Consider the following 11,855-nt stretch of genomic DNA (forward strand, 5'->3'; position numbering starts at 1 on the left):
TTTGACCGGTCTTTTTTTACTAGGGTTTTTCCCCCCCCCCCCCAAGACTTACTGTTGAGTCAGAGCTTTACAAAAAGGGGAAACATGTTTGCTCTGTCTGGCCTTCCTCTATTTAAGAAAGTTATCAGAAAGAAAAAAAAATTAAAATTTCAAATGCAGTCATAGCCACCAAAATTCTAACTCTATCAATTATTTTTAAAAAATAGCATTGGGCCAGCCCATGGCTGCTGGTCGAGGCAGCTGGATCCCACATGGCTGATCATGGGGTTCAAGTCCTGAACACCATGGCTTGAAAATCATGCTGGGCATGTGTGTGCGAGTGTGCCCAAATCCCAACAGCAGGGAGAGATGGAGGAGAAGGGATTGCAGCATGACCATTCCCCACTGGGGGCACTTTCTCACTTTCCCTCCCTCAGTATCTCCTGGTTGCATGTAACCTTTGACCAAAGTTGTCTTTTTTTTTTTTTTAAATAGCATCTGTTCATTTTTAAGTGGAGAACACTTCATAATTAGACAAAAATGCAGCTGTAGTTTCACCACTCACAGATAGCTCATTTTTCTTTGCTCATTTCTTCTGTAGGATTATAACATGTATTTCTGTAGCTTATTTTCCCATTAACTGCTACCATGAACTTTTGTATACAAAATTTCAGCACATTGCTTCTTTATGTCAAAGCTGCAATTTTACTAGATTAACCTAACATGTTTTATCTTTTTTATTTTAATAGCTTTCAAATACTGTTAACTTACTCTCCTGACTTCTGTTTCCTTTTGGCAATGAACAAATAAATATCTAATTTTTTTTTTTTTTTTTAGGTTTTTGCCATGGGGCATGTGCATTCTCTGGAGAGAGTCAGAGAAGGAAAAGTGAGAAATCACTCCCCTCTCCCCTGAGGAATGGCCACATCACAATTCTTTCTCCTGCATTCTCTTCTCAGGATTTTGAGCACACATGCACATGCACCGGGCATGAGTTTCAAGCCACCAGGTCTGGGACTCAAACTGTAATAGACCATGTGGGAGTCTAGCACCTTAACCACCATGCCACCAGCTGGCCCTAAATATCTCATTTTTAATATGTTTTCTTGTCGAAGAAAAATAAACAATGTGAGTGAACCAGAAACAGTACAGAAAGCCTTTTAATAATTCTCTGTTAAAGTAGGTGAGAGAAAGTGTAGAAATGTGATTTCTAGGAGCTGGCAGGTGGTAAGGTGGTTAAAGGTGCTCGATTTTCACATGGCTGACCATGGTTCAAGTCCTGGACCTGGCAGTTTACTTTCTCGCTTTACCTTTCTCTCTCTCTCTGTCTCTCTCTGGTCAAATTAATAATAATAACAACAATGACAACAAATAGAATTAAATAAATATTTTTTTTAAAAAAACGAAATTTGATTTCTACTAGCTCTGATTGCTGAGTTGGATGTTTATGTCCTTAAACTCTAAAAGGGTGTGTCTCTGTTTCCCATGGAAATAGATTCTACTGTGCAGTGAAAATGCTGTGTGCTTGAATTGGCTGCAACCAAATATACTGTCCCTAATAGGAAAAAAAAAAAAAAAGCATGCAAATGAAAGACACAGAGACTTGCCAAACTGTTCATATCCCAGCCTATCCCCCACCCCCTTGCCCTCAAACCCTTGGCACTGTTCGTTTGGATGCACCCAGTGTACTTTTTCTGTCTCAGTGATCCCACCTACAGGAGGAAGTACTCTCGGACTGCTTCATTATTAAAATATTCCAGATAGCCCCCAAGACATGGAAGTGGGCACTGATAGAATATACCTTTTCACCAGCCAGGTGTCTTGCTGAACCCATGCGTTTTCAATATTCCTTTTAAGGACATTGAAGGAACAACAGATTTTATATGCTCCATGCCAACCCAGTTCATGGAAATTAAGATTTAAAAAAAAAAGTCAGCATTACCACTGGGGTCTGGATCAGTGCCCTCTTTAAGACATTTTCTGGCCTGCATAAAAGTGCAATTTCTAGACTAATCAGATATGTAACTCCTTAAAAAGGCACTCCTTTAATTTGTGCTTGGGTTTCTTTCCATGCACTGATAAAAGAGAAAGAAAAATCACAACTTACTTTCATAGAAAACTGGATGCATGTTCGTTCATCGACTTGATACGAGACACAGAGCATAAACAAGCCAAGGTAGGCCACCAAACAGACCTGCAGTGGAGGACAGCGACGAAAGGACATTATCAGGGCAAGTCCTGTGTTCTCATGACATCAATCTCGCTGTCTATCCCCAGTAAGACCCATGTTATCAAACTGTTCACTTCGTTTACTTATCTTTATGTGCGGTGTCTTTTCTCCACTTGTGGAACAGTTTGAAATATAGTAAAGTCCATTTATTTCCATTTAGCCAGTATTTATTAAGTCCTTTTGATGTGCCGGGTGCTATTCAAGGTCCTTCAGCATATACCATAATGAATAAGGTTTCCTCAGCTTTAATCAGTTTACAGTCCAGGCCACGCTGAAGTGAGTGCACACGCTACTCTAAGGCGGGCATTACACGTCAGATGTGATTCAAGAAGTACAAAAAGATGAGGAAATTACCCTGAGTTGGCAAGAAGCATTGGAATGGGGCTTGAAAGAGACCATAACAAAGATGATTAACATTTACTAAACACTTACTAAGTGTTGGTGCTCTTCTAAGGGCTTGTACTTCCTCACGTCATCATCACAAAATCCAATAAAATTTATGATTCTTATATTGTAAATAAGGATACTGACAGGGCCAGACAGTGTCATGGTGGTTAAAGTAGCTGGATTCCACATGGTCGACTCCACTGTTCAAGACCCAGACCTGATGGCTTGAAAAACATGCTGGGAACATGAGCGTGTGTGACCAAAATCCTGAGAGGAGAATGGATTGTGGTGTAGTCATCTCCTTCCCCGGGGGGCGGGTGATTTCTCACTGTTCTTCTTTCTCTCTCTGCCTCTCTCCAGTGAGTGCATACACACTATAGCAAATAAATAAATACATTTTTAAAAGAATGCTGACTACAAAGCCTGTAAATAATGGAACCGAGCCTTGAACCAGGCACCTGGGTAAAAAGGAGCTACCATAGCTCAGAGATAGGATTGCACAAAGCAGGTCAAAAGAAGAGCAAATACCTTTGTTGAAATAGTAGTATAGAGTCAAAAAAGTGGGATGAGAATCTGAGGATGTAGGATGGATTTAGTACGTAGTGAAGCTCCCTTGAAAATTTCTGAGCATGGGACCAGCAGTTAGCGTAATGGCTATGTCGCTGGACTCCCATGTAGTCGACAGCAGTTCGAGTCCTGGACCCAGTGGCTTAAACTCATGCCGGGCGCATGTGCGTACATGCCCAAGATCCTGAGAGGAGAATGGAGGAGACGGGATTGTGGTGTGGCCATCCTCCCTGGGAGGGTGACTTCTCGCTTTCTGTCTCTCTGTCTCTCTCTGTCTTTCTTGCAAGCACATGCACCCTACAGCAAACCCCCCTCCCCCCCCAAAAAAAGAGAGAAAATTTCTGAGTATGATTTAGAGACATGCTTCAGGAAAATGGGCATTGGTGTTCAGTGGGTTGGCGGTAAGAACATCAGCATCTTATTTTACCAATCTGAACAGGATTAATACATTAGGTGGTTCAGAGCTCAGGTGGTGTCAGGCAAATTCAGGGAGAGCTAGAGAGGACAGGTATGGTAAAAGCAGAATCTATACATCTTGAATATTGTGTGACTGATAGGAGAATGCGAGAGGGGAAGGAATGGAAAGTGACCTCCAAGTTTTGCGCATCAGTGATGGAAAGAGGGTGGACGTGACTGATTAAAGGATGGCAGAAAGGAGGGATAGTTGTTGAGAGAAATGGACTTGTTTGTTAGCCAAACTAGGTATTAGTTTTCATGAACTAGAGTTTATTTCTTTTTGGAGAGGTTTTTGCTGTAGGACGTGTGTGCTTGCCAGAGAGACAGAGAGAGAGACAGAGAGACAGAAAGCGAGAAGTCACCCTCCCAGGGAGGATGGCCACACCACAATCCCTTCTCCTCCATTCTCCTCTCAGGATCTTAGGCATGCATGCACATGTGCCCTGTGTGAGTTTAAGCCACCGGGTCCGGGACTTGAACCGTGGTCGACTACATGGGAGTCCAGCGACATAGCCATTACGCCAACTGCTGGGCCCTGAACTAGAGTTTTTAACATTGTGATTTAGAGTTTCTAATGAAATCATGTCTATTCACATTCAATTTCGGAATGTTAAATGTTGATGACGTTCTACATTTTAAAATAGGAAACATAGGCAACAGAATTGACTTTATGATAAACACAATTTTCCTAGAGATGGATGTTGGAGGGGTGGCTGAGTCACCTCGCAAGTTACTAAACAACTGATTTGGTGGTAATCATCATTTCTACCCTTAGAAAGGGCCAATTGCAAACCACAGACAGGCCCTGTTAGAGTGGTGGAGCTGTTGAATCACAAAGTCATCATAGCATTTGAAGGGGCTCCTTCTAGCCTAGACTCCTCTGGATTATACAATCAATGAGCTTCCTGAGCCCTCATCAGTGCCCAAGTTGAGAGCTGTTCAGATTTTTACTGACCATGAAGTCAAAGGCTAAGCTTTCTTTTAGTGCAGGCTGTTTTCAGAGTTTTCCATCATTAGGACTGGTGGCATGGTCTAATAGCAGTAGACAACATTTCCAGTGAAGAGACATGACATTCAAATACATGTGCATGGCATGGGCTGGAGAGAAAACAAAGCAGCCAGGACCCAGCAGAGCAGCTCTTTAGCAGAGAGCTGGCACATGCAGAGGTAAGGACCCTGTTACCTGTGCAGCCCATAGTGTGGCTGACATTTCCTAGGCAGGGGTCAAGTTCTTTTTTGAAAGCTTGTTTTAAAAAATGCCAAATTGGGACATAAGTTTGATAAGGTCTATAGGAGGTTACTGTGCATTCTTACATTAAGAATTTACAGAACTTGAAACAATAGGAAAAAAAGACTCCTTGTTGTATATTGGTGACAAACCAGATTGAGTCTTCTTAATCCGCTTCTGTGGGGACCTTTACCTCCCTGGGCACATGCCTGCACTCCCTCGTTAATTTCTGCACAAGTGTAGGGTCAGGAGCTCTCCCACATAGCTGTTTGTATCCCTGGATGCTGCTGTGTTGAAACTGGCAATTGCCAAGATTTTACTCTTTGTTTTTATGAGACATGTTCTAATCATCAGGCCTAACTGACTAGCATCTTAAAAAGATCTGATTTGGTGCCTCTACTTGAACAAAATTTCCCGTTTCATCATAGCTTTTTTTTTTTTTTTTTTTTGAGACAGAGATTTTTACCTTAAGGTGTGTGTGCTCACCGGGGAGAGAGACACAGAGTGAGAGAGAGAGAGAGACTGTGAGAAGAAAACTGAGAAATCGCTCCCCAGGGGGCTGGTTGCACTGCAATCCCTTCTCCTCCATTCTCCTCCCGGGATTCTTGGGCACGCATGCACACGCGCCCAGCGTAAGTTTCAAGCCACTGGGTCCAAAACTCGGACTGCAATAGGCTATGTGGGAGCTCAGTGACCCAACGGCTACACCATCTGCTGGCCCTACTATTTCTTTGTAGCCTTCATTTAGTCTGGTTTCTAGCAAGAAATTGTGTAGGAGCGTGTGACCTCATTCTAGAATATTTCACTTACTCAATTGCCGGAACTTGGTGGAGGATATACAATAGCCAGACTCTGCTACTGTATGACTCTGGGAAATGAGAGGTGAAAAAACACAATCCTTTCCTCCAGGAACTATCCAGCCCCCAAGGATTTCACAGTCCAGTGGAAAAAAAGAGATGAGCAAAATTGCATTATCATGTCAATACTAGAGGTATTGGGGACACTAAAGGACCCTTGGGGAGACGTCCTGGAGGAAGATAGTTTTGAAGGAGAAGCAGCAATGAGCTAAAAGGACAAAATGAAGGAAGGTATTTGGAGCAGAGAGAGGACTAGGAGGTGTGAAGGCTTAGAGAAATGCAGAGTAAACATCCAGGATTCCTGTAGGCCAATGTAGAGAAAGAAACACAAGGCAAAAGATGTTTGCAGAGATGGGCAGGAAGTAGGCCACAAAGAACTTTTATTTCAACTGGGACATTTGAAGCAGAGGGAGGGTGTGCTCACCTTTGCCTTTTAGAATGGCCCTCTGGCTAAGAGGCATAGATTGAATGGGGAAGGAAGGTCAGCAAGGAGGCTCTCCTCCATCAATGGAGAAATGAGTGCCTGAGTCACATAGAAGTGCGGAGAGCGAGTGTGTTTGAGTGACAGTAAGGATGCCAAATCCATTGGCTCTAAAAACTCATCAGATGTAAGGGCTGAAGGACAGGAAGGTGCTCAGCTGCCCTGATGACTAGGTGCCAGGTGGGCAATGCTGACATTTAGCGACACACAAGCTAAAAGAAGAGAGGTAGAATGGGAATGGGGGACCATGATCCCACATAGACTTAGAGCTCAGCCATGTGGGTCTAGAGCTCAGGAAGGAGGTCGAGGCTGGACACAGAATGTGTCAGTTATCAGCATCTGTGAAGCGATTGCAACCACAGGAAATGCTGGGCTATCCAGAGGGAGTGAAACAAAAACAGAATAGGGGCCGAGGAAGCTAGCTACCCAGTTATAAAGCATCTCTGAACCTTTTAAACAGAAAGCATCTCAAATATACTTATCATTTTGGTTGCATATAATGTCATGCCTAAAGATTATGAACCTAATTGTGTGGATTTTGAAAGTTTCACTTCTGAGTCCTATACAGATTATGCATCCCTGTCAGAAATGCTTGAGACCGGAAGTGTGTTAGGATTTTAGATTTTTTCTCAGATTTTGGAATAGTCGTATATGTATAATGAGATATCTTAGAGATGGGGCTCAAGTTTAAATATGAAATTTATGTTTCATATACAATTCATGCATGTAACATGAAAGTAATGTTTTACAATATTTTATATTGCAATATTTTGACTGACTTGTCATATGAGGTCAGGTGTGCCTGAAAAGTTTTAGATTTTAGAATATTTTGAATTCTTAGATTAAGATATATAAGGTATTTGCTATAAAGCCTGAATTAATTCAAACATCTTGGGTCATCGGAAAAGTTATGACATATTTTTTTCTATGCCAAAATGTGTCATGACTTTTCTGACAACCCAATATTTTAATTTTTTGGCCTTCTGATATATTCATGCATGTAACATGAAAGTAATGTTTTACAATATTTTATATTGCAATATTTTGACTGACTTGTCATATGAGGTCAGGTGTGCCTGAAAAGTTTTAGATTTTAGAATATTTTGAATTCTTAGATTAAGATATATAAGGTATTTGCTATAAAGCCTGAATTAATTCAAACATCTTGGGTCATCGGAAAAGTTATGACATATTTTTTTCTATGCCAAAATGTGTCATGACTTTTCTGACAACCCAATATTTTAATTTTTTGGCCTTCTGATATAGCTTGATGGATTCTAGAAAAGGAAGTTTTCATTTTTTTTCTTTTTTAAAAAGAATTATTTTATTTTTTATTTATTCATCCATTTATGTTTTTTAATTTTACTAGAGGGAGGGAGACAGAGACAGAGAGAGAGAGAGAGAAAGAGAGAGAGCAAAAGAGAGAAAGTGAGAAAAGCAAGCCACCAGGTGCAGGACTTGAACCGTGGTCAGGCATATGGGAGTGTCCAGCACCTTAACCACCACTCTACCTACTGGTCCCCAGAGTTTTCATTTTCTTATCTACAGCTTTGCGTGGTACAACAGACCTCCTATCAAGGAGTTAATCAGTATTACTGGTAAGCACGTTCTACAGGGGTAATAGTTGTTGGATACTTAAAACTGAAGGCTTTATGGCCATGGGGAGGAAACCAGACTCCATGCCAGACAATGGAGCTGTTCCTTGAGCTGGCAGGACATGGCCATGCCAGGAAGACATGGTGTTCTGGCTTCCCAGGCAAAGAAGCGAGAGCTCATGTTATGAGCAATGGGACCCGCCAGGCCTACCTGCAACAACATTCCTGGAATCTGGGCTGGGGCTCCCATTAGATATGGTGAGGTGAGGCCCGCTCACGGAACAGGAAAGAGGTTGTTATGTAAAGTTTTCAAGAAGGCACCTGTTTGAACCAGGTGCCCAGGCCTGAAGTGGACATCCGGTGTCCCAGAGAACAAAGCCCAGTGGGAAATGGGGGTGCTGGGAAAACCAGTGGTGAGAAGGTGGCAGGGCAACTAGCACTTGAGAGCTTGAGACTTAGTCCGTCTATGGGTAGATGATTAGGTTGATGATAAAAGCCTGAAGTGACTTTTTTTCTTTTTTAATGGAAAAAGAAAAGACAACGATCACCATTTAAATCTATTTTTAGATGTATGTTTCTACAGTTTGTTTAGCATGAAGAGAACACCTAAGTCTTAAATTCTAAATACTGTCTATAGTTATTTTTTGTCTACAAGATAATGCGGTCTTCACTTTGTACTAGTGAGTTAGAAAGTTACAAAGCATGGATCGGTCCTCTGAATGTGAGATTCATTTCTAGATGCTGAGTCCTGACTGACTCTTCTCATACACTGTCTTTGTCGGTTATTTGAACTATTGTACCTGCAGTGGTGCCTTTGGAAGGCTGGTATTGTGAAGAAAAGGTGGATGCTGGACTAGCGTCTTAAAGATTTATCTACATATTTTTTTTTCTTTTCATTTTGTCATAGCTAGAAGGATCACCCTAAAATATTTTTGTGAGAATTATTGGGATTTACTTCCCTCCATGTCATAACTATTTATATTCTGGTCTTGTGACATTCACACAACCTCCAATTTATTTGTTTTCTTCCTTTTGTTGTCGACAGAACTGCTTGACAGGGCTGTCTGGGGAATACAGCCTTCCCCTGTCAAATGCCTTTCAATGTTTCTCTTTTCCTTGCATCCCCTCCTTTCGTCCATGTACATGAAATGTGACTCTATCTCTGTAAGTTAATCAACTTTCACCTTTGTATTAAAGTGCTTTAATTCAATCAATACAGTGACAGGATGAACTCTCGTCTCATGTTTCTCGTTTGCACATCAATTGACCAATAAGAGAAGTGGTAGAACTGTAAATGTTTCTCTGGATATTTCTTATGAGACTATCTATGGATTTTTAGCTATTTAATGCAATTTAAGATAATTACTAAAAATCATTTTCAGCAAATGATAAATACATTATATTCTGTCAATTAAATGTAATCTTACTCAGGAGAATTGTCAACACATAATGCACTGGAAAACGAAATAATGTGAAACAGAACATTTTATGAATGTCTATTAAAGATTGTCTATTGGATCAAGATTTCAGAAGGATTGGAGAGAATGTTCTAGCATGACTTAAGCATTTTTACTGGATTCTCCTTGCCAATACCTTATAGCAAGACAAAGTTTACAAGACTGGGTCAGAATCACTTGAGTGAGATAGCTTAGAGAAGGGGCCCAAGATTAAATATGAAATATATGTTTCATATACAATTTATGCATGTAACAAGAAGGAAATATTATACATTGGTATAAAATAGTACTATCTTTGGAATTTCTGATCCAATAGATCTAGGCTTGGAACTGAGAGTTTGCATTTTTTTCTTTAGAGAGATTTTTGCGGGAGGGTGCATGCACTCACCAGAGAGACAGAGAGAGAAAGAAAGTGGGCAATCACCCCCAAGAGGGGATGGCCATGCCACAATCTCTTCTCCGCCACTCTCCTCAGAATTTTGTGCATGCACGCACATGGGCCCTGCGTGAGTTTCAAGCCACCAGGTCTGGGACATGAACTGTAGTCGGCCATGTGGGAGTCCAGTGATGTAACCATCACTCCATCTGCTGGTCCCAAGAATTTGCATTTCTAATGAATTCCCATAATGATGATGCTGATGGTCCTGGGCCACGCTTTTAAGAGCCACTAGTCTAAACTACAGTGTTTTAAATGTTGACACCTGGTGTGGGGGTTATGGAATGGTTAGGGGCCCGGAGTGATACACTGACTAGAGAAGTTTCCTGTAGTTCTTTGTTATAAGCAGTATAACAACAACAACAACGATAATAATAACTACCATTTTTGGACATTTACAATGTATTAGCCTACTAATGAATACTTTTCTTATTACATTCAGTCATCTCAAGACTACATTACATGGAAGAGGAAAATTGAGACTTCAGCAATGTTAAAGGTCAGGTATATATTCATTGCACCTGAATTTTAAAAATTACCATTGCACAATAAAGGTACTGATTGTAATTATTTCCTCATAAAGAAATTTATTCTCAGCTATGATAAGAGTCCTTAAAATTGTGGGGGAAAACCTCTGTCTTCATCGCTAAGTAATATAACCTCATTCACATGCTTATAGCCTCATTTTATCTGATTTGTGGTTTAGGGAGCATTTCTAAATCACCAGCTAGTGTGATGAGGCATTCTGCTGATGGGCATCCCCTATTCCAACCCTAAGCAAAACAAACACCTCCTAAATTGTACCATGTGATGGTAATTGTGTAACAACCAGTGATGGAAGAGGTATTTGTAGCATTTGCTAATTTCCATGGTGCAAATACTTCCTCCATGTCTTATTTCAAGATACCAACATGAAGTTCCTGAGCAGAGCTGGGAATAGATGCCCACACTCCTTTCATGAGCCAGTGGGAAATGATGTAGCCTACTCCTGTACCTCTACCATATCTTCTATTTCCTCTGAGCTCTTTCTTTGAGAGAAGCATCTGGTTAATAAGTGGGATTAGTGTGTAACTAAGTTTGGCATATTACTCAATACTAATTGTTTGCAATCTATGCAGTCAGACTACAGAATCAGTACAAAGGTGCAGGAGAGAGGCAAGAAGAAAGCCGAGAACTCATTTCCTCAGCTGTGGGAATAGAGGAAGAATCTTTGAGGTCTTGCTATCAATGGGCATCCTAGTCTAGGTATCACTCTCCAACTGAGTTTAGCTCAGCAGTTTTTACTGCAGTAGGGCTATGAAGAAGAAAAAGATATGATCTTTGCCCTTTGGAAATTTACCATTTAGGGTTGCAGGCGGTGTGGTGGTTAAGGGCACTAGACTCCCATATGGGTGACAGTGGTTTGAGTCCTGGACCTGGCGGCTTGCTTTCTCACATGCCCTCTCTCTTTCTCTTTTGTTCTGTCCCTCTCTGGTCAAATTAAAAATAAATAAATTAATTAATTAAATTAAATAATTCTTTAAAATAAATTAAAAAAAGAAATTTACCATTTAATCCCCACTTTGTAGAAGAGAAACTGAGGCACCAGGAAATTGATTGTCACAGGTTATGTCATCTGATCAGTCTGGGCCAGATGTGAAAATGAGCAACCAATAGCAACTCATAAAACTCCCACCCGAGCCAGCTGGTGGTATATAGTTGGATGACTGGATCCCACAGGCCAACTCAGTGGCTTGAATCCTGGACCCACCAGGTATGTGTGTGCGCATGCCCGAAAGTCTCCAAGGGAGGGAGAAATAGAGGCAAGGGGATTGTAGTGTTACCATTCCCCATGGGTGTACTTTCTCCCTTCCTCTCTCTCTTTCTCGCCTCTGTCTCCCTCTCTCTGGCAAATGCATGTACCCTCTGGAGAAAAACAAAAGAGTGCCACAAAACAAACCCCCCTGCTTACTGACAATAAAGGACATTAAATAAAGGACATTAAATCAACTGAATTCTCTCCCTTCTCCCCCTCCCCCTATGTATTAATTTTAAAGACAAAGTTTAGGGTATTAATCAAATAGGACTTATATATGGTTGATTTATGAAAGATATCCTCTCTCCACATTCACTAATACTATTTATTATTATTAAGTATTATTTTTCATAATTTTAGGTAAAAGCAGGCTAAAAAGACTCAGAA

The 11,855-nt window shown here is 40.9% G+C and overlaps 1 protein-coding gene across 1 annotated transcript in view; it reads right to left on the reverse strand.

Moving 5' to 3' along the window:
- SSPN (sarcospan) overlaps positions 1-11,855 on the reverse strand; it is a 138,202-nt gene that overhangs the window by 5,698 nt on the left and 120,649 nt on the right. The window contains exon 2 of the mRNA XM_027771037.1: positions 2,087-2,173. Coding sequence (XP_027626838.1) covers positions 2,087-2,143 — 57 coding nt within the window. The 5' untranslated portion in view covers positions 2,144-2,173. The remainder of the gene's footprint in view (positions 1-2,086; positions 2,174-11,855) is intronic.

Source organism: Tupaia chinensis, unplaced genomic scaffold, assembly GCF_000334495.1.
Source record: "Tupaia chinensis unplaced genomic scaffold, TupChi_1.0 Scaffold000028_1, whole genome shotgun sequence".
Taxonomy (NCBI): domain Eukaryota; kingdom Metazoa; phylum Chordata; class Mammalia; order Scandentia; family Tupaiidae; genus Tupaia; species Tupaia belangeri.